Below are 22592 nucleotides of genomic sequence, written 5' to 3' on the forward strand. Positions count from 1 at the left end.
GGGACTCGATCCCAGGACCCCCAGATCACGACCTGAGCCAAAGGTGGATTCTCAACCACTGCAATGAGCCAACCAGGCACCCCTTTTTAATTCCTTACTTAAATTCCATTTAGTTAACATATAGCATATTATTAGTTTCAGGGATAGAATTTAGTGATTCATCAGTTGCATATAGCACCCAGTGCTCATCACATCACCTGCCCTCCTTAAGGAGGAGGTGCTGTGATGCTGCCCAGCACCCAGTTATCCCATCCCCCCACTCACTCCCCTCCAACGACCCTCAGTTTGCTCCCTAGAGTTAAGAGTCTCTTATGGTTTGTCTCCCTCTCTGTTTTCATTTTATTTCCTTTTCCTTCCTTTGCCCTATGTTCATCTGTTTTGTTTCTTAGATTCCACATGAGTGAGATCATATGGTATTTGTCTTTCTCCAGCTGACTTACTTTGTTTAGCATAATACTCCCTAGTTCCATCCACATCATTGTAAATGGCAAGATTTCATTCTTTTTCATGGCTGAGTAATATTCCATAGCGTGTGTGTATGTGTGTGTGTGTGTGTGTGTGTGTGTACCACATCCTCTTTATTCATCTGTTGATGAATGTTTGGGGTCTTTCCATATTTTTGGCTATTATGGACATTGCTGCTATAAACATTGGGGGTGGAAGTGCCCCTTTGAATCACAATGTTTGTATCCTTTGGATAATTGTACCTAGTAGTGCAATTGCTGCATCATGGGTAGTTTTATTTTTAACCTTTTGAGGAACCTCTATACTGTTTTTCAAAGTGACCACATCAGCTTGCCTTCTTACCAACAGTATAAGAGGGTTGCCCCCTCTCTGCATCCTCGCCAACATTTGTTATTTCCTGAGTTGTTAATTTTAGCCATTCTGACTGGTGCAAGGTGGTGTCTTATTGTAGTTTTGTTTTGTAATTACTTGGTAATGAGTGATATTGAACATTTTTTTCGTGTGTCTGTTGGCCATTTGTATGTCTTCTTTGGAGAAATGTCTTTTCATGTCTTCTGTCTATTTCTTGACCGGATTTTTTGTTTTTTGGGTTTTGAATTTGATAAGTTCTTTATAGATTTTGGTTACTAGCTCTTTATCTGATAAGACATTTGCAAGTATCTTCTCCCATTCCACAGGTTGCCTTTTAGTTTTGTTGATTGTTTCCTTTGCTGTGCAAAAGCTTTTTATCCTGATGAAGTCCCAATAGTTCATTTTTGCTTTTGTCTCCTTTGCCCTTGGAGACATGTCTTGCAAGAAGTTGCTGTGGCCAAGGTCAAGGAGGTTGCTGCCTGTGTTCTCCTCTAGGATTTTGATGGATTCATGTCTCACATGTAGGGCTTTCATCCATTTTGAATTTATTTTTTGTGTGTGGTGTAAGAAAGTGGTCCAGTTTCATTCTTCTGCATATGGCTGTCTAATTTTCCCAATACCACTTGTTGAAGAGACTATCTTTTCTCCATTAGCTATTCTTTCCTGCTTTGTCAAAGGTTAGTTGACCATAGATTTGAGGGTCCATTCTGGGGAGCTCTGTTCTGTTCCATTGATCTATGTATCTGTTTTTGTGCCGGTACCTTACTGTCGTGATGATTACAGCTTTGTAATATAGCTTGAAGTCTGGAATTGTGATGCCTCCAAATTTGGTTTTTTTTTTCTGTCAATATTATTTCAGCTATCCAGGATCTTTTCTAATTCCATAACAGATTTTAGGATTCTTTGTTCCAACTCTGAAAAATGCTGAGTGTGGCTTGCTCTTTTTCTTTCTTTCTTTCTTTCTTTCTTTCTTTCTTTCTTTCTTTCTTTCTTTCTTTCTTTTTCTTTCTTTCTTCCTTTTTCTTTTTCTTCTCTTTCTTCTTTTTTTAAAGATCTTATTTATTTGACAGAGACAGAACAGGCAGGGGGAGCGGCAGGTAGAGGGAGAGGGAGAAGCAGGCTCCCCAAAGAGCCAGGGAGCCCATTGAGGGGTGGGGGGGGGTGGCGGGGGCCGATTCCAGGATTCTGGGGTCATGATCTGAGCCCAAGGCAGATGCTTAACTGACTGAGCCACTCAGGCGCCCCCATTGTGGCTTTTCTTAATGCATGGAAATGTGTTTGTAGTAATCTTAGTGACAAGAGCAGAGCAGAAGCAGTGTTTACGGACTGATTACAGCTATGTTAAAACCCAAGTGTGTACAGTAAGAGTATGAAGATAATTTACAACAGTGAAAATAGTTGTGGTTTCAAGATATTTTGATTTTTAAAAAGCAGTATTGTATGGGATGCTAAATGAAATTTAGTATCCAGATTGAAAGGAAAACCCCAATAAATCCCTCCATTAAAGGGCCTGGGGATTCTCATTTCAAGAATGATTAAGAATGGCTGCATGGAGAGCTAGATTGGGCAGGATCCTAAGGCCTTGGCTCAGCACTATGGGTAAGAGTGATGCATCTGATTAGTGATGTCTTCCAGGGGAAGGATTAGCAGTGGCAGTGGGCAACCTAGGTCCTTGCCTTATTCCTAAGATATTCCCAGCAGCCATGACTTTTGTAGACACTCTGACAAATGAATGAGCTGTTGAAAGAGCCACGTGCAGGAAGATACCTCATCTTTTAGTTATATGTGGTAAGATTGGGGCAAGTCACTGGGATAGAAGATTGTATAAAACAAATACCGCAAGGGAAGAAAAGGCAAAGTCCTCCAAAATCGGGGTCAGTCTGAGTGTAGGTGGGCACAGCAGGGAAGGTTTGTGGCATTTGGACTGGGTCTTGAAGGAGGCGGGGGTTTTGCAGGTGCAGATGCTTGAGAAGGTGTCCCAGATAGAGGGCACAGCATGGATGAAGGTGTGGAGGGTGGCAAATACCAGGCCATCTTGGGAGGGATGAAAGCAAGGGGGTCACTATGGTTACAGGATAAAGCATGTGTAGGTTAGTGATGGAAGCTGAGCATGGAAACAGGATGGGGCCAGACTCAACATGTTCTCAAGACAAGGGTGATGCGCTGGAATTTTATTTACTTAGGCACAAGTGGCCATTGATGATGAGTTTGGAGGCAGGTGGTGCTCAGAAGGAAATGAGACCAGAGGGTGTTGAGCAAATGCCTCTTTCCTGGGAGACCACTGGCATAAGGTGATCTCAGGCTGGATTTGAGAAGATCCCTTTGGAATGTAGGGGGACATCATAGTGTTGGGATAATGAGGCGGGGGAGGTAAGCCACCCTGATTAAGAACAATTCCATGGGCTTTCGTTACTGTTCAGGATTTCCTGAGCTCTGGACCAGGCTACAGCCTCTGTCCTCTGGGAGCTTCTAGTCTTTGGGGGAGGCAAACATACCCCAGGAAACAACTGGAGACCCATCTGAGAGTGTGTGAGATCCAGCACCAAAGGGAGAGGGTCAGCAGGGGGTGCAGCATTTAGGGGCAGAAGAGAATGTGGGCAGAGTCAGTGGGTCAGGCTCCCTGGGTGTCCTTTGTAGGAGATGGTTGTAGATGACATCTCAGGTGTCCTCAGACTGCACATCCCCACATTTGGGAGAGGCACTGAGGATGGACAGAATTTGGATAGGTAGATGCGAGAGAAGTGGGCTTTCCACCGATTAGTGGCTGGGTCTTGGGGGTCAGGCCAGAGACAGGTGAAGACTTAGAATGTCTGAGGACACTGGGGAGACTGGTTGCTATCAGAAGTTCAAGTTGGGGAGGTGGGGTTGCAGACCCCCTGGGCCTGGCAGCCAAGAAGGGAGCCCTGGCTTGAAGCAGTGGGCCAGGGATGATCTGAAGAGACGTGGGGCCATTGGGGTTTGAGGTAGGCTAGCCTTGCAGCTGTCAGACTCCTAGGGTCCTACCAGATAAAGAAATGGTCCCTGGAGGCCCTGTCTGGGAGTCTGGCAGGCCTCACAAGATTTGGGGGATCCCATGGATTCTGCTCTATTCATAAGATTTGCTAAGCTTGCAAGGACCCTATGCCTCTCTTTGGCCTGCCCTTCCAAATCTGCAGAGCCCTTGCTCCAGGGAATGTAGTCCCTCACTCCCTTGTCTACCATCCCAGAGTCAAATGTGTCCCTGGGGACTGCAGGGAAGAATGGGGGCTGCTTTGGCTTTGAGACACAATCAAGTGGGTATATCCCATTCTGTGCCAATCCTAGGAAGACCTCTAGTGCCCTCTGTCTCCTCCCCCATCCAGGGCTAAGGGAGGTTCTGGGACTCTGGGTGGATAGTGGGTGGTGGTGGCCAGAGGAGAAACTCCCCCAGTGGCTGGATTATATCGGTGTTTGCAGGCCCTCAAGCCCCTTCTGCATGATAAATGTGTTTGGTGCTGAGTGTACGGTACAAGGTGGCAGAGATGGGTTTAGCTTGGGGGCTTTTTCCACTCACCCCAAACTTGGGAGCTCTCCTGTGCCAGGCTTGTGGGCATTTGGCCAGCTCCAGGTCATCTCAGGCAAGAGAAACTTATAGCTGGGAAGCAAGGAGGGCTGGGAGATAAAAGAGAGAGAGGCATGGGTTTGACCAGACTTAGGGGTGAGACAGGGGCACATGAGAGTTTGGAAGACAGTAATGGGGGAAACATTATTTGAGGAAGGTATTTGAGGAACATTAAAGATGGGGGCAGAGCCTCAATGGGTTGGGAGAAGAGAGACAACAAGGAAGAGAGGCTAGGTCTGGCATGTCCCCTCCTCCCCTGCCCCTGCCCCAGGCCTCCTGTAGTTGCTGACCTGTACAAGTGGAACAGCCAGAGGCCAGTGTGATTTACATCATGGGTGTGTCCCGAGCACCTGCTGAACTATGATGACAATCTGTCCAATTTGAACCCCATTTGACTGTGGAAGCCTCCAAAGCTCCTGCATATAGCTCTGACTTCAGCCATTGGCACGCCAGCCCCACCACTGGCTTCAGTGCTAAGGATACAGCCTTCATTACCACCATTGGCAGCCTCTCACTACCACATGGTATTACCATCATCTGCTGTACCGGCCCCATCATCCCCAGCCACCCAAACTGCATCCCATGGGGTCCTGGGGGGTGCTGGGATCCAGGACTTGAGTCAGACCTCTGAAAGTGTCACCTACAGACCAATGATTCTCAACAACTTTAACCCTTAAAGGGACATGTGGCAATAACCTGAGATATTTTGGTTCACAACATTCGGACTGCTGGTGGCATCCCCTGGGTAGAGGCCAGGGATGCTGCTAAACATCTAAATAGAACAGAACAGCCCCCCAGCAAGGAATCATATGTTCCAAAATGTCAATAGTACTAAGGATCAGAAACCTGCATATGGAGGTCCTATGCCCTCAGTTGACCTGACTCTGGCCTTCACCCCAAAATGTCACATCATGCCTCTGTTCCTGGACAAGGAGAAATCCTCATTGGTGCATCTTATGGCAACTCCTATTATTCACACTTCTTGGCCCCCCAGCATGTATGAAGAAGTGCAGAAGATCTAAGGTCCTCTGTGGCCACTGTCAAGAAGGAAAACGTACGGAAACAAGAGATTGTGCAGCACAAGGTGCGTCTGGGATTGAGGTCAGGATTTTGCCTGGGACAGGGAGGCAGGGACTGGGCTAGAACCTGGAGGTATAAAGGCAGGAGTGCTCCGGCCTTCACTCCACAACAGCCCCACTTGGAGGGGCTCTTCCTCTGTGGCCAGTTGGGAACCAGCATCATGAAGTGGATGGCGATGGCCTTGATCAGCCTCCAGCTCTTGGAGGCAGCAGTGGTCAAGTGAGTCTGGGGCCTGGCTAGGGGCCACTCCACCTGTCTCTGCTCTGGAGTTTCTGCTGGGGCGAGGAAGGCTCCCCGAGCAGGTGTAAGGTGGGGACTCAGAGGTAGGAGGAGCTACAGCCTTTGCCCTCAGAAAGTGTCTAACTGAACCAAAGGAGAGTTTGTCCACCAGATGCCCTGCAAGTCAGTTAAAAATACTGACACTGAGCCTTGCAGTGCAGAAAGACAGGCTCATTCATTGGTGTGGCACTACCCAGGTGAACGGGGAGCTAATGCTCAGAAGTCCCAGACTCCCTGATGCTTGTAAGGGAGGTTTTTTGTTTTGTTTTTTTAAGATTTATTTATTTATTTATGATAGACAGAGAGAGAGAGAGAGAGAGAGAGAGAGAGAGAGAGGCAGAGACACAGGAGGAGGGAGAAGCAGGCTCCATGCTGGGAGCCTGACGTGGGACTTGATCCCGGGACTCCAGGATCGTGCCCTGGGCCAAAGGCAGGTGCTAAACTGCTGAGCCACCCAGGGATCCCCTAAGGGAGGGTTTTTAAGGGAGATAATCAGAGATGAGGGGCTCGAGGTGGTGGGTTCTTCTGAAGGATCAGGGACTGGGTCAACCTCAAGATCAAATGACCTGTCTTTCTGGCACTGGTCTATCTGGTTTGTTTCATCACCTGTGACTGGGTGGTCCTTCCCTCTCCTACTCTGGCTCTCCAAAACATCTCAGCAATGTGTGTCAGTGATGCTATCTTTGTTAGCAAAAATAAAATCACACCTTGTGATTGTGCAAGCTGATTCATTTCTTTCTCTCTTGAGCCTCATTTTCATTATCTTAAGCAAAGTGTCCTGGTATGTTCCCAATAATCGTTAACTATGGGCTACAGGCCTTTCTGCAGACTTACTCCGCTGGCAGTTGCACTTCCAGGCAAAGGAAAAGCACAGCCGCTTCCTTCCCCATCTGAGGAGAAAAGGTGGACCTGGGACAGAGCCAGGGTGACTGGTCCCAACAGACCCTCAACAGCCAGTGTGCATTCCTCCCGCAGAAAGGAACGATTATTTCTGGATGGGCAGGCATTCACTAAAAATTCCCTTAAGGCCGCAATCTATTTAGCACATGGCACAGCGATCTAAGGAGAAACACCAGGAACGTAGTGTCTACATGCTAGGGTGTCCGGAGAAAGGAAGCGAGGAGGCACAGCTCCCAGGATGTCCGGAGGGCACCTGGCCTGCACCCTGCCTGCTGCCTCACCCGTAAACACTGATGCCCCAGTTGAAGACATGGCTCCTCTCAGAAACCTGCTTGTAACAGGCACATTCTGTAGAGGTGGCAAGCCCGAGCGGCCATCAGTCTTCACAGCTCAGTGTGAACGGGTTTAGTGGAGAATTTGGGGCCCTGAGAGAATGGGGAATCACATGGGAAAAGAAAAGAGGCAGGACTTCTGGAGTCTGGAATGAGCCTGGTGGAGCCATAGGGACCCCCTAGGCCATGGCAGCAAGCATGTCTTGGAAGAGGAGACAAGGGTGACAGAGGCAGAAACCCAGAGCCCCTCAGTTCCAGTTCCAGAGCTGATCTGGGCTCCAGACCACCCAGGCCAACCCCCACACCACCTGGTGTCTAGAGAAGAGCAGTGATTGGCCCCAGGCCAGACCATGAGAAGTAGGGGCAGACCTAGGACCCTGTCTTCTGAGTTCCGGTCTAGCATTGTCCCCTGTACCCATGCAGTGTCACATTCAGCCAGGGCCAGGTGCCTGAGGGCCACCATAAGAGAGGATTGGGGTGAACTCTGCATCTCCAAAATCTTACTTAAAAATCCAGGGTGCGGGATCCCTGGGTGGCGCAGCGGTTTGGCGCCTGTCTTTGGCCCAGGGCGCCATCCTGGAGACCCGGGATCGAGTCCCACGTCGGGCTCCCGGTGCATGGAGCCTGCTTCTCCCTCTGCCTGTGTCTCTGCCTCTCTCTCTCTCTCTCTGTGACTATCTTAAATAAGTAAAAAAAAAAAAAAAAAAAAAAATCCAGGGTGCCTGGGTGCCTCAGTCGGTTAAATGTCTGCTTTTGGCTCAGGTGATGATCCCAGAGTCCTGAGGTTGAGCCCCACATCGGGCTCCCTGCTCAGTGGGGAGCCTGCTTCTCCCTCTCCCTCTGCCCCTCCCCCTGCTGTGCTCGCTCTCTCAAATAAATAAAATCTTTTAAAAAATGCATATATCCTGGGCTGCCTGGCTGGATGACGCAGTAGAGCACATGACCCTTGATCCCAGGGTCCTGAGTTCAAGCCCTCCATTGGACGTAGAGCTTACATAAGGACAATGCATATATCCTGCCATGGGTGATGGCTGAAGCCCCCCTCCCCTTCCAGGGAAGGAATTTATGGGATGTCTGAGAGCAGAGGGCCAGGGCAGGATGGGACCCATCCTGGAGACGGGGCGTGGGCATGCATGGTGAAAACCGTATTTGTTTTCTGAGTCTTGGAACAAGTTTTGAGAAGAGCTTTGAAGGAAAGAGAAGGAGAGGGAAAGAGAGAGGCAGAGGGAGAAAGAGACAGAAGGGCAGAGCCAGGGAAAGAGACATGGAGACAGAGAGAAAGGGATGGAGCCAGAGCCAGAGCAGGAGTGAGAGGGAGCTAGGCACAGACACAGGGTGGTAGGCACAGGGGACACCAGGGCTGGGGGCCCGAGGCCCGAGGCTGGAGGTGGAGCGGTGGGGAGGGAAGGAGGGACAGACGATCAGCAATGCTGGTGGGAAGAGGGAAGTCCCTGCCCTGACACCAGCCCGTCTGCAGAGTTCCCCTGAGGAAATTAGAGTCCATCTGTGAGCCCATGAAGGAGAAGGGCTTACTGGGGAGTTCTTGAGGACCCCAAGAATGACCCTGCCCACAAGTACCACTCTGGCAACCTCAGTGTGGTCTTCAAGCCCCTGGCCTACCTGGATGTGAGTCCTGACCCTCTGTGGGGGTTCTTTCTCCTCGGTGCCAAAGGCTGATGAGGCTGGTCCCTGGGGGTGCCGCACGATCCTCTCCGTACCCTCCCACCTGGCCCCTGGGACCTGCTCCCTTCTCTCTACCTGCCAGCCCAGACTGAAGGTCTGTGTGTTCTCGGCAAGGATGGAAGATAGGCTTGGGCCTCTGCCTCTGGATCGCATTGTAGGGCAAGGGCTCTGTCCATGGAGGAGGCTCTGGGCCTGAGGGTCTCTGTATCCCTCCAGAGGTAATAGCCTGCCCCATGGCCCCCCAGAGTATGTACCTTGGGGAAATCAGCATTGGGACCCCATCGCAGAACTTCCTGGTCCTTTTTGATACTGGCTCCTCCATCCTGTGGGTGCCCTCCGTCCAGTGCCAGAGCCGGGCCTGTGGTAAGTGCAAGGCTTGCCAGGGAGAGTGGTTGGCAAGGGGAGGGCATTGATAGCCTCGGGGGGAAGGAACCAATGAGGCAGGGATTGTGGGGCCTGGGTGCTTCAATCCTGAGAGTCAGGGGCATGTGCAAGACAGAGGGAAGAGGGATCCCTGGGTGGCGCAGCGGTTTAGTGCCTGCCTTTGGCCCGGGGCGCGATCCTGGAGACCCGGGATCGAATCCCACATTGGGCTCCAGGTGCATGGAGCCTGCTTCTCCCTCTGCCTGTGTCTCTGCCTCTCTCTCTCTGTGTGACTATCATAAATAAATAAAAATTAAAAAAAAAAAAAAGACAGAGGGAAGAGACTGGCCCTGGACCTGGGTGGTCTCTTTGTCTTCCCCCTCACCATCACGTGTTCCTCCACCCGCTCCAGCCCACCCCTTTTGCTCCATCCATCCCACTCCATTCTGCTCATTCTGTTCCCTGCCGACAATGCCATTCCGTCCCACCAAGGTCTATAACATTTTTTCTATTCCATCCCACTTCACTAAGTTCTCACAGAGTATCTCCTAGACACTGGTCCCTGTCTTACAGTTGTGTTTGGATACAGGCCATGCTCCCCTCCTTTAGGCTGCTCTGGTCCCTGCCGGAGCTTTGGGGTTTGGGTCCTGACACTTCTTGTCCAAAGAGTCCCTCATAGGCCATGTCTCAGGTCCTGGCATGGCCAGGTTCTTGATGGGGCAAGTGCGGGGAGAATGCAGGGATGCCTTGGAGGTTCATTTGCTCCTAAAGCTGATGGTAATTTTTAGGCACTTGCCTTGTGCCAGATGATCTGCAGGGGGCCAGGGAAACAGAGAGGGATTCTAAGCAACCTGCCTACCAAGGGTCACAGTCAAAGGACCACCAAGAGTCTGTAAGACGGGGCTTCGAGGCCAAGGCTGGCCACCTCACATGGGTTTTCACATCTTGGGAATCCCCTCAGCCAGGCATCCCCTGACTGCGTGGCCAGGGGTGCCGAGGCTCCAGGATGTGAGTACAGGCCAAAAATCGGGTGGGCAGCCCTCCACCTGCAGCCTGCCTTGGCAAATCCTCCTTCCCACTGTAGCCAGTCACCCCCACTTCAACCCCAACATGTCCTCGACTTACTCCAGCAATGGGCAGATCTTCTCTGCGCAGCATGGCAGCGGCAGCCTCAGTGGAGTCTACGGCTATGACACTGAGGGTGAACCATGCTGCAGGCTGCTCCCTGCCTCAGGGTGTGGGAACTGTCCCCAGGGCTCTGACCTGGGTTGGAACCTCCGAGGCCTCAGAGTCTGATGGGAGCTTCCAAGGAGACCCTGAAAATACAGAAAAACATTTAGTGCTCTACCAAGTTCAGGCCAGGACATGAGTATGCCAAGCGCTCCTTCAGGTAGTCAACCAGCCCTCGCTGAGCGCTTCGTGGGCCAGGCACCCAGGACACCCTGATGAATGAGATGACCTGGTCCTTTCGTTAAAGAGCTTAAAGCCAGGATGGGGGGGAAGATGGAGGTGAGGGTGCTACAGCGGTTAGGAAAGGCCACTTGAGAGAAAACATGGCTCTTGTAAGATGTGTCAAGAAGGCAAGGGGCAGGGATCAGGGAGGGACGAACGAGGGAACCTTGAGGGTCTTTGTGGAGAGGGTTGTGGGAAGGTGAGTGGAGTTACACTTGTCACCTCCCACCGCCTGGGTGTGTCCCTTCCAGGTCCAGAGCATCCAGGTCTCCAACTAGCAGTTCGGCCTCAGTGAGCATGAGCCAAGTCCCTACTTCCTCTAGGTCAGGTTTGATGGCATCATGGACTTGGCTTACCGGGCCCTGGCAGAGGGCAGGAGCATCACAGCCCTGCAAGGCATGCTGCAGGCAGGCCTCCTCTCCAGTTAAGTCTTCAGCTTCTACCTGGGCAGGTAAGAAACTGCACGGGGGTCCTTAGCTCCCAGGCAACTCCCTCCATCCTCCCCAGACCCTGGATGGGTGGGCTTAATGCTTTGGGGTTTGGCGGCCTCCCAGCAGGCATTTGGCTCCAGCTACTACTTGTGTCCAGAACTTTCCTCCTGGGCTTCTAAACCGTCCCCCTGTCCACCCACTTTTCCATCATCCCTGTGTCTGTCCCCAGCCCACTCAGATTTTTCTTTGTATTTCGTGGTCAGTTTAGAATCTTTCCCTCATCTGGGTGAACTTAGCTTTAGTGTGGCTGCTGATTCTCAATACCACTGGGATTTACCTCCTGCCCAGAGCCACAGTTCACTCATTGCCTCCTGAGCAAATGTTTTCTACCCGGACACTTCTTTTGTATAAAAATCTACTGCCTCATCTCCTTTGATGTATTGTTCCAGCCAGGTGCCAGAGTCTTCCGGTCAAGGTTCATCATTTGTCCCCAGGAAGGTGTTTTCCTCACCACAAACACAAGCAATGCAGCCATTTAGTGTGGGAGCCAGGTGGTGGGGGCGGGGTGTGTGGCCTGGGATGATGGGCTTTCCTTCTTTCCTCTCCACAGTGAGCCAAACACCTTCTGGAGATAGTCAGCATCTGCTATCCGGCCTTAATCACTAGAGTGACTTTCAACAATATCTCCCTGTTCCTAATGTTGCTGACTTGGTCTCTACCTCCAGTTACAATTCATTTTGAGTTTAGCCCCTAGAGCTCCGCCCAATTCCACACTCAGATTTGGCTACCAGGGGAGGCTGAAAGGAGGTGGACTATTCTTCCCTCCCTTGGGCCAAGGCCCCACCTCCCTCCAGTCCCAGCAGAAAAATGTCAACCGGGGTGCAGGGTCAAACTCCCAGTGACACACAACACTAGCAGCAAGAAGTGAACGGGAGAGAGGAAGGGGTGTGAGACAGGGTGTGGGCCACACAACCAGCAGCCTCCCCAGAGGCAGGGCCTTGAGGGCAGCATTACCTAGACCAGAGGCACTGGGAATTCTAAGGGGCTCTGCTTGGAGCCGCAGTGAGAAAGGGGGACAGAACTCCTTCCCTCAGGGAGGAGGTCTGAAGGGAGACACAGCCCTGCCCCCAGGGATCCCCAGTCTGAGGGGAGACACAGCCCTGCCCCCAGAGAGCCCCAGTCTGCAGTGGGTGGGGGAGGGAGACACAGACCTGCCCCCAGGGAGCCCCAGTCTGAGTAGGTGACATACTCATGCTCTAGGGACCCTCAGCCTGCAGCCAGGGCAGGATCTCTCTTTCCCTCTGAAGGCGATTGCTGGACCGGAAATCTTTTCTATAGTCATCCCTGACTCACCCTTCCCTTTGCCTTCTGCAGAGATAGGAGCTCTCAGAACAGAGCAGTTCTCATATTCAGAGGGATGGACCACAGCCTGCACAAGGGAACCAGTCTACTGGGCCCCAGTCACCCAGGAGCACTACTGGCAGATTCGCATTGAGGAGTGAGTGTGTGCTGGGGACGTGAGGAAGTGGCAGGCTTTGAGGCCTTTCATGGCGTGCGTGCATGCACACGCGCGCGTGCACACACACACACACACACACACACACAGGTTGGTACCGCTAGGAGGTCGGGCTAGGCGACTCCTGAGGCCTGCCCTTACAAAGCCACAGATGTCCTCTGTTGGAGATTGAAGGCCCACCTCAGCCTGAAGAAGTGGGTGAGGTGGGGACAACATAATAGGGGCAGGTCTTAGAATCTCAAACATTATAGACTCTGTGGTCCAACACTGTGTGTTACAGGTTGTAAACTATGGTGAATGTGGGGGGATTAATGTGCTCAACGTACTTACAACCATTCAGTGACCCAGGCTTTCAGTGTTTCTAGAACCTTCCTTGCAACTTTTAAGAAAGACATTCCATGGCCATTTAGGTGTCCTTGGACAGACTGAGCCGGGGGGTGGCTGGATTGACCTCTGCAGAGTCCTGACCTTCCTGAGGTGTACCTTGATTCTGTGGCTGAAGCTGTTTATTCCTCAGAGGCCGGGAAAGCCCACCTCCGAAATGCCCTGAGCTGGAGTTGCTAAGGGCGCTCCTCTCCTCACCATTCAGGTTCCTCATTGGCGGCTGTGCCACCAGCTGGTGCTCCCAGGGCTGCCAGGCCATTGTGGACACAGGCACATCTCTGCTCACTGTACCCCAGCAGTAACCTGAGTGCCCTTCTGCAGGCCATAGGGGCCCAGGCGGACCAATATGGACAGGTGTGTCTGGTGGAGGCATCCCCCTCTTTCGGAGAGGTTTGTTGGGAAGCATTTATGATTCTTCCGGGAGTAGCCCCACTCTTGGCCTCTGTGCTTCCCGCTGCCCAAAGCCCTGGAGGTGGTGGGGGGGTGTTGGGCTGGAGGCCTGGAGACTGAGTCCGGGGTGTGGAGGCTTGTGCTGAGGGGGTAAGGGGTGGTCATGACTGGTCAGAATTTCCTTGGAGGTTTGGCCCCTCCAAGGAAACGGGTTAAACTCTTCCCAGGCAAACTAACCAGAACGGGAGGCCAAGCAGGGCAGCAGGGCCCAGGGCGCTGAGGTGAGGAGGTTGGTAGGTCCGCTCGGGTGGACCTCGAGGCACCTGGGCCCTCTTCCTCTCTGCAGTTTATCGTGGACTGTAACAACGTCCAGAACCTGCCCACCTTGACCTTCCTCATCAGGGAGTCGTGTCCGTTTCTCCCTGCCATACCACTCCTTCCTCTTCACAGTGAGTCTGTGGGGACGCAACTGGGTGTGAGGGGGGCCTGGGAGCCGCTGGGTCTCCTTATCATGTACCATTTCCTAGCTCCTTGCAAGCGCTGCTTTATTTTTTCCACTTGCTGGCTCCAAACCCCTACTCTGGCAAGAGGCTGTTAAACAGAAGAGTGTCATCTATTATCGATCACTATTCTTAATTGGTGCAGAAAGGCACTGGGTTGGTTTGTTGAGCGCTGACATGTCAGCACTTGGGGAAGCATTGTGCCCACACTGTCCCACTGAAGTTTCAGGACATTCCAGGAGGGAGATGCTAATTTCTATTTTACAAGTGAAACCTTGGAGGTCTGGAGAGGTTGAGAAACTGACACAGGGCTACACGGCTAGTCGGGGTGAAGCTAAGGTTGGAAGCCAAGTTGGTGTGGCTTCAAGGCTTTGCCAGCAGGTTGACCTGCTCCACGTCGGGAGCAAAAGGGAGTGCGTGGGAACTCGGGGAGAGGAGGCTGCAGGTGGTCACCGAGGTCTGCATTTACCCATTGCAGAAATCCCTCCTACTCTGGGGCTCAGTCAGCCTGGGGGGCCTCCAGGGGAGCACACCTGGCTCCCTCATTTCTGCCTTTGTGCTCAGGGCTGAGCAGTGCCCTGTCCATGTGGGAGCCAATGAATGAGCGCTGCCCTTCCGTGTTGTGCAGGAAAATGGCATTTGTGCCTTGGGGGTCCAGGCCACCTACCTGCCCTCCAGCAGTGGCCAGCCCCTGTGGATTCTTGGGGTTGTCTTCCTCAGGTCTTACTACTCCATCTTTGACATTGGCAACAGCAGGGTGGGCTGCGCCACTGCCGCCTAGACTCAGCGCCTGGACGCCTGGGCTTCCTTCTTCCTCTGGACTCAATCCCTCCCCACAACCCCCACCCTACCCTCGCCCTGCAGGAGGTTCCCTGTGTGCTGCTTCTCTGGATTCCATCTTCTTTTGCTGGCTTCTGGACTTTCTGTCACAATAAATAGTTATTCTCCTTGTTGGCCAGCGTGTTGTTTTTAGAAGGTGGTTGTGGCCTGTAAGGCAGCTCCTGGTCACAGGGAATGGGAGGGAAGAGTGGGAGTCGGGGCAGATGTGCCTCTGCTGGACCCTGTTCTCCCTCAGAGTCTGGGAGGCTTGTGGGGGCCAGAGAAGGGTATCATTGAGATTCTAAGAGAGAAGGGGCATAACATAGGGCTTGGGGATGGGCCCTGTACCCTTCAGACTTGGGAGTCTCTCTACAGCTTCTCTCTGGAGAGAGAAAAGAGTGGTAGTGACGCTGAGGCAGGACATTCTTTTGTGAGGGGCCAAGGGGCCCAACCGCCACAACCCCAAATGTTCTGCTCACTTAATTGACCGAATGACCAGCAGAATCACCCCAGGCAAGTCTACTACCTCTGTGATGAGGGCTTCCATGCCTCCCATACCTAGGCCTTCATTTTGTCACCTGTGATTGAATTTGCACTAGGAGCTTCTGAGAAATGCTAGATGCCTATGTGCACTTGTGACAGTCATGGGTCCTTCTGGAAGGGGGATAATGCTACCAAAACCTATTTCCAGGAGGGCTCCAGGAGGTCTGGGCTGAATGAACCTGATCATATTTTCACGTAGAGTCCTATGCCCCAAGGTCTGTATTTGAAGAAGGACTGGCCCTCACCTGTGGATAAGAGGGAAACTACTTGAATCACATGAGATCAAGCCCACTTGCTCTAAGTGAACAAAATAAGATATTTTCGCCCTCTAGACTTCATTCTATTCTTTTTAGGAGCCACTGGGTAAAAGACCCACAGTCCTTGGGCAACACGTATGGGGGATGGGAGGAAGGGGAGCAAGCAGAGAAAGGTGCTCAGCCCTGTAACTTCCAACAGGGAGAAGGATGTGAAAATTTCTTCTGGGCATCATCATAGGGTGGAGAGGGGGCTGGTGGCCAGCAAGTTAGGACTGATGAGGCTTGAGGCGGGGTATTACTGGAAAACCATAATGGGAGGGTTATAGGCTCCTTATACACACTTCTTCCACCCTGATCCCAACTTTGCTTCTTATGCTCAGGGGCAGGAATGAAATACAAGATCCAAGTCTAGCACTCCACTCTGAACACGAGGGAAATTGAGGTTTGCTACTTAGTAGTTTCTATGGCAATGGCACACCACGGGGACCCCGCATCTTTCCGAGAATCTGGGAAAGATAGGGTGCTGCTGGCCTCTCCTTGGGGTCAGAGAGGCCCCGGAGCATATCCTAGTGAGCTGTAGTTCAAGGCATCTCTGAGTGAGAAGAGGAAAAAAAAAAAAAACTTGCAGAAGGGGCAGAAAGAATAGGAACAAGTCAGAGGAACAAGTCCCCGTCCCTCCCTGCACACAGGCCGGGACCCACAGAGTGGGACTACAAATCCCAGCGTTCCCGGCAGAGCCGCCGGGAGGGACTACATTTCCCCGCGGGCGCCGCGGTAGGCCCCGAGGGGCGGAGCAGGGCGGGGCGGGGCGGGGCGGGGCGGGGCGGGGCGGGGCGGACCGTGGGGGGCGTGTGCTGCCCTCTGCCGGGCGCGGCGGGAAGTGGGCGCGGATTGACAGCGGGAGCCCGGCGCCGGGCGCGGGGCTCGGTGACAGCGGAGGCGGCGGCCGCGGGCTGGACCCAGCGAGCGGCGGCAGCGGCGCCGACGGCAGCGGGCAGGGCGGACGGCGCGGGCCTCCTCAGGGGCGCGCAGCCGGAGGGGTCCGGGAGGGGGCGGCGGGCGCAGCTCGCGGCCGGACACCTGAACTTGGGACAAGTTGCCAGAGCCGCGGGGGACAGGCGGCGGACGGACTGACCTTCAGAGCTAGGTGAGAGGGGCCGCGGGCAGGGGGTGCTCGGAGGGCCCGGGGCGCCGGACCCGGCCCCCCCCGCCGCCGCGGGTGCGGGAGCCCGGTGGGTGGAGGGCGCGGGCTGCAGCCGGGCCGCGGAGTGCCTGTGCCGCGCCGCCACCCCGCCGCCGTCCGTCCAGCCCCGGGGCTCGGCGCAGGGCCAGGGCGGCGCCGCCCGCGGAGCCCGGGAGCCGCTCCGGCCCCTCATGCGGGCCGGGCCGGGCCGGGCCGGGGGCGGCTTCTCGGCGACCTTATGTAACCAGGCGGGAGGGGCCGGGGCGGGCACGGGCCTTCCCGGCTCGGGAGCGGGGAGCCCAGGGCGGGAGTCGTGGGAGTGAACTCGCAGCAAGTTTGAGGGACGTGCGGGCCCCGCGCCTCCTCCTTCTCCGCGGGAGGCGGCTGCGGCGGGCGGCACGGGGAGGGCGCCCGAGGCCCGGGAGGTGTGCGGGGGCCGAGTCCCGCCCGGCCAGGCCCGGCCTGAGGGTCCGGGGAGTGGGCGGGCCGGCGCGGCGCCACGCCCCGGGGCTGGGCGGCCGGTGGGGGCGGGTGCCAGCGCCCTCCCTCCCTCCCTCCCTCCCCGCCCCTGCCTCTCCCCGCGTGGCTCCCCCGGGTCCCCGGGCTCAGTCTTTTGCTCCCCTTTGCAGTATTGCGCGACCTCTGGGAACCCCAAGCCTAGAGCTCCCCCTCCGCGCGCCCGTCCTTCTGCCCCCTGGGCTCCCGGCCATCTGCCCCCCGCCCCCCGCCCCCCACCCCCTCGGTCCCGAATCCCGGAAAGCACGCCCCCTTCCCCTTGCGCCGGGAGTTGGCACCGCCCAGCCCCTTGCGGTCCCGCCCCCGAAGTCCGAGCGGGGTCCGGTCCCCGAGTTCCCGAACCCGGGTCGGCCGCGGGGGCGCAGCGCGTGCACTTCCCTGCTCCGGGCGGGCGGGCAGACGCCAGCTCGGTCCCCGCCCCTCGGCCCCGGCCGGCCCCGGCCCCGGCTTCACGCTCGGCTGCCCCGAGCCGAGCCGCTCGAGTTTGCGCCAGCAGGTTCGCGCCGCAGCCGCCTGGCGCGCCCCAGCCTCGCGCCCCGGGGGGGAGGGAGGACGCCCGGGGCGGAGCTCCTCGGCACGCGCTCCCCGCGTTCCCCCGCGGCCGCTCCCCGCGGAGGCCTCCCCCAGCCCAGGCCAGGCCAGCCGGGACTCTCTCCGGCCCGTTCTGGACTCGACTCGAGCGCAGGCCTTTCTCTGGCTTCCCGTCGGCGGGGAAGTGTCAGTTACCGCCCAGCCCCCACCCTGAGTGGGGGGTCTCCCTGGAGCGGAGGAGGAAGGGCAAGGCCGGTGCAGGCCCTTGGGATGCTTCTCAGATGTGGGCTCAGGCCCCTGTACCCGCCCCATCCAAGATTCCACTGGCCCAAGACCTGGCAATTCTTGGGGGGGGGGGGGGGAGGCAGCTCTGGTTTCCTCTTGGGCGGCCAGATGCGGTTGGCTCAGATCAGAACGGAGTTCCTGGCTCCTTAGCCTGTTTGCTCTGAGGCCTTCTCTGTGTCCAGCCTGGGGGACAGCCTCCAGGCCCTGCCCTCAGGCAGATACCAGTCTGGGGGAGAGATGCCAGCAATAAAGGCCAGTCTTAGACACAGCGGAAGGGGAGAGCCCGACGCGGTAGTTTGCTGGTATGCTAGTACCATGCCTCAGTTTCCCCAGCCGTAGGAAAAACAGCAGTTCACTCTGTTTCTTTCTGCCCCCTTCTTTCTGCTTGCCCCTTAGCTGCTGGGGTAGAAGAGTGAGGAACCAGAAAGCATAAACGAAAGGTTGTTTGCAGACTCTGCTCTGCTTCTCTGGAAGGGAGCCTATATTGCTTACAATTTACAAGGCCTGTTACAGCTGCAGTGCTGTTTTGCCCTCAGCTCAGCTCTGTGAGGTACAGACAGTTGGGAATCCTGTTCTGGGTGCCACGGAAGTGGTGCAGGGCACAGGACAGGGGACATCCCCTCAGGTGAGCACTAAATCCACGGAGAACGAGCTGGTCTTCTGAGGGCTGAGGCCAGTGTGACTCACAGTCAGAGGTGGGCAGAGGGTGGGCCAGGAGAGGCAAGATCCTATCCAGGGGCCTGGGATGGTGGGGATACCCAGTGCCCACCCCCATTGCCGGGGAGGCCCCTTTTCAGCCTCAGAGCTGGAAAGTAAGTAGGAGGGGCCTCCCACCCTTCAGGCCTGGCTGTCCTTTGAGGGTCTGGCTTCTGGCCCTGATCCCTCTTGGGGCTTTGTTTATGGCTGTAATTGTATCATTAGCTGGAGTTTATAGAGTAACTTAGCACCTGCCCCCACAGGGAGTGGCCCAGCCACCCCCTGGCTTCTCTCTCTTCCTTTTCAAAGTCAACTTGGTTTCTGCCGGCAGGCAGCAGGCAGCAGGGGTTTCCCCAACCGCAGCTGGCATGAAAGCCAGGTTGGGCCTTTGTCCTAGGGATGGAGGGCAGTCAGCACTTGGGGCCCAGCTTGGGGCTGCCCTGGAGATGACTGTGGAAATTGGGTTGACCTCCTCTGATACAGCAGGAGAGAGGTCAGGATTTCCAGAGCTGCTAGAAGTGTCCACATCCTAGGATGCAGCAAGTGAATACGCATATAACGTGTATATCTTCCTCTGAAAAAAGAGAGAGAAAAAGGTACCCTCCTTCCAGGCTGTTGTGAGGATTCAGGGTGGAGCAGTGCCTGGTACATGGTGAGTCCATAGTGTTGCTCTGTGTTTCACTGTGTCATGTGTGTAATTGATGGGAGTCTGTATGTGTGGTTATGAGATTATAGGTATCTAGGTACCTGTATATATATGAATTGTGTATGTGAGTGTCTAGGAGAGTATAACAACACGATATTGTTTACATATGTATATTTTAAAGATTTTATTTATTTATTCATGAGAGACACACAGAGAGAGGCAGAGACACAGGCAGACGGAGAGCCAGGCTCCCTGCGAGGAGCCCGATGTGGGACTCGATCCCAGAACCCTAGAATCAGACCTGAGCCAAAGGCAGATGCTCAACCACTGAGCCACCCAGGCGCCCCAACATATTAATAGAATATTCATCTAGTCTCTTTATATTATGATGGAACATTATGAGAAAATTTAGTTATAAACAATAGTTGCCAACATTTATTATGTATTTACGCTTTAGAATGAAGTAGCAATGATTATTTTCATCAACAGATTCAGAGAAGTTAAGCAGGTTGCCGGAAGTCACAGGGATTCTAACCTGGGTCCAACTGCCTCCAAAATCCATATTCTCAATCTCTAAAGAAGGCCACCTTGGGTTTCTCAGGAGTTCTCTCTGAAAAGGTGAGCAACCATGGTCTGGGCACCTTTGCCCTATGCAGGGTCTCCTGCTCCAAGCAGGGGTGGGAACTTGCTGAAGCCTCTGCCCGGAGACCACACTTGTCTCCCAGCTGCTGTTCTGAGCTGCTGACACAGGTGACCAAAGGACCTCTGGTGAGAACTCTCCTGACTGGCGGTGGGAGGAGAAGAGTTCAGACAAGGCTCCCTGGGTCTCCTTGGAAACCTCACACATTAACCTATGGTGCAGCCCTCACTAGGCACTTGTTTACTCAGATGTGGGGAAAAGGCTGTGGCAGCTCCTGAGTGAGAATAAACAGCGACTAAGGTTAAGAAAGCACAGGAGTCCTCTTACTGCAGGCTGTACTGCAGCAGGTCCCTGCCTGTCTCAGGCTCTGTTTCTGCGTCTGTGAACCTAGAGCATCTGTGGGGTCTCCTCCAATGTGAACTTTCTACTGATATCTGGCGACAGGCACCTGGTGGACGGGCGAGGCTTCCCAAAGGGACGCGTGCTAGGAGGGAGCACTGCTGAAGTCTAATCCGTAGAGCTGGAACTCCAGGCTGGCCCTGATGGTGCGACCAGCTAGTTTTTCTTGGGACATAGTCCTAGCCAGCATGGATTGAGCACTGAGCGAAGTGCCATCTAGCCTGAGATAGTTGACAGCCTGAGCTCCTGGGCCGGGCTGCTTGGCTTGGAATCTGGCCTCTGCCACTTACTAGCTGTGTGACCCGGGGCAAGCTGCTTAACCCTGCTGTGCCACCGTTTGCACACCTAAAAAGCAAGGATTATGATAGCACCTGCTTAATAGTGCTCTAGAGAGGGCTAAACAATGTTTTTAAAGCTTTTATTCATTTATTTGAGAGAGAGAAAGAGAAAGAAAGTGTGCAGGGGGAGGGACAGAGGGAGAGGGAGAGAGAATCTCAAGCAGACTCCAAGCTGAATGAGGAGCCTGACTTGGGGCTTGATCCTGGGACCCTGAGGTCATGACCTGAGCAGAAATCAAGAGTCAAAGCCTTAACTGACTGAGCCACCCAGCACCCCATCTGGGCTAAATATGTTGATGCATGCTGCCTGTATAAGACTTTGAATAGTATTGTGCTCAAAAATGTTAGTTATCATAACTGACTCTTACAACTCATTTATTTCTTTATTTCTCATTTCCACGTGAGGACATAGGGGCACAGAGAGCTCTAGCGAAGAAAAAAAGACCTATGAGTTGGCCACAGGACTCCCCCAGGCACCTAACACCCTCGAGAAATGCCTTCTGTGGGGCTTTGCAGCTTCTGTGGCCACAGGCCCCACTGTTCCCTGGTGACCACACCCAGCCCAGTCTCTACATTTAACAGGATGGCACAGAGAACCTGCCAATGCTTGCAGCATCGCTACCACCCCTGGTCCACCCCGCCCGCGGGGATTCCTTGATTAGCATCTGGCCTGGCAACTTACTACCCATCGCTGACCCATGGCTTTCCCCAGCACTTCTGCTGTCTGCCCCTCCTCCACCCTGTACCAGAGGTACATCACCCCTTGGCTTCAGTAGTATCCCAGCAACAGGGCAGGACCTGGGATTTCCTGCACACCCAGGAAGTGCTCTGCTGTGGGATGGTGGATAGTGGGTGACAACAGAGGGCACCTGAGAGAGGCGGAAGCACGAGGCAGAGTCATCACTGGTTTTTCTTCTTGGCTCCTAGGTGTGGGCGTAAGGATGAGGAGAAAGGAGGCCTGACTACCCCCACCCCCATCCAGTGGAGACCCCAAGATAAAATGTGATGCCTTGGGGATTCATCCAAAATTCCAGCAGACTTTCCAGAAATCCCTGGCCCATATTTCCTCCTGCCAGTCCTTGTTCATGCTGATCCCTTCTGCTGGCACCCCCTCCTTTGTATCCTTCCCTCTAACCAAATCCTCTGTCCATCAAGGCACACCTTCCTGGGAGACCAGAGGATTGTTCCATTTGACAGTAGCTCTGGCTGGATATTATGATCACCAGGGGAGCTCTTGAAAAATACTGGTACATCCGGAGTGCCTGGCTGGCTCACTTGGTAGAGCATGTGACTCTTGATGTTGGGATCACGAGTTCAAGCCCCACATTGGGTGTAGGGCTTATTTAAAAAAAAAAAAAAATACTAGTGCATCTGAATCTTGAGGGAGGAGCCTAGGCATCAATAAGCCAAAAATTCCCCAAGTGATTATAATGCCATTTCTCCAGGGCAGTGGAGTGGGCATCAGAATCTCCTGGAGACAATTGTTAAAACACAGATTGTGGGACGCCTGGGTGGCTCATGGGATCCCAGGACGCCTGGGATCGAGTCCTTCATGGGGCTCCCTGCGTGGAGCCTGCTTCTCCCTCTGCCTGTGTCTCTGCCTCTCTCTGTGTGTCTCTCGTGAATAAATAAAATCTTTAAAACAAACAAACAAACAAACAGATTGCTAGGGCCTTACCCTCAGGGCTTCTGACTGAGTAGGTCTGGAATCAGTAGGTCTACAAATCCCAGTAGGTCTGCAATTTGTGTTTTGGATGTGTTCTTGGGGGATGCTAATGCTGCTGGTCCCCAGGCCACACTTGGAGAACTCACTGCTTCACAGCTACCCAGGCAAGAGCATTCTGTCTTCTGGGTCTCTCTGATTGCTTTGGACCTCTTAGGCCTGTCTCCTGTCTGAAGCCAGGTCCCCAGGGGCAGGGACCACTGTGAAATCATCTGGTGACTGCCAATCCCTGGCATATAATCAGCCTCCCTTCCCCACCCTGGCTCTCTGCCCCCACCTCCTGTTAAACTGACCACTGTCTAGCCTTGAG

At 54.1% G+C, this 22592-nt stretch overlaps 2 protein-coding genes across 7 annotated transcripts in view; both read left to right on the forward strand.

Annotated features, from left to right (window-relative positions):
- The first annotated feature begins 3430 nt into the window (after window positions 1–3430).
- On the forward strand, window positions 3431–14596 carry PGC (progastricsin). The gene is given in 13 exon segments (XM_077902614.1): window positions 3431–5695; window positions 8465–8527; window positions 8529–8613; window positions 8916–9033; window positions 10118–10323; window positions 10737–10954; window positions 12312–12357; window positions 12359–12414; window positions 13022–13115; window positions 13117–13170; window positions 13553–13606; window positions 13608–13655; window positions 14335–14596. Coding segments are annotated over 13 exon segments (1254 nt in total). The 5' UTR covers window positions 3431–5636; the 3' UTR covers window positions 14488–14596.
- A 1716-nt stretch (window positions 14597–16312) lies between these two features.
- The window catches only part of TFEB (transcription factor EB), a 55444-nt gene continuing 49164 nt past the window's right edge, over window positions 16313–22592 (forward strand). For 3 of the 6 annotated variants that reach the window (XM_077904063.1, XM_077904059.1, XM_077904062.1), the window contains exons 1-3: window positions 16328–16472; window positions 19020–19188; window positions 19672–19800. The gene's annotated coding sequence lies outside the window, so the exon portion shown is untranslated. Of the gene's footprint in view, window positions 16473–19019; window positions 19189–19671; window positions 19801–22592 lie in introns of all 6 variants that reach the window. The other 3 variants (XM_077904065.1, XM_077904058.1, XM_077904057.1) reach the window with 3 other exon arrangements.

Source organism: Canis aureus, chromosome 7 (genome assembly GCF_053574225.1).
Source record: "Canis aureus isolate CA01 chromosome 7, VMU_Caureus_v.1.0, whole genome shotgun sequence".
Lineage (NCBI taxonomy): Eukaryota > Metazoa > Chordata > Mammalia > Carnivora > Canidae > Canis > Canis aureus.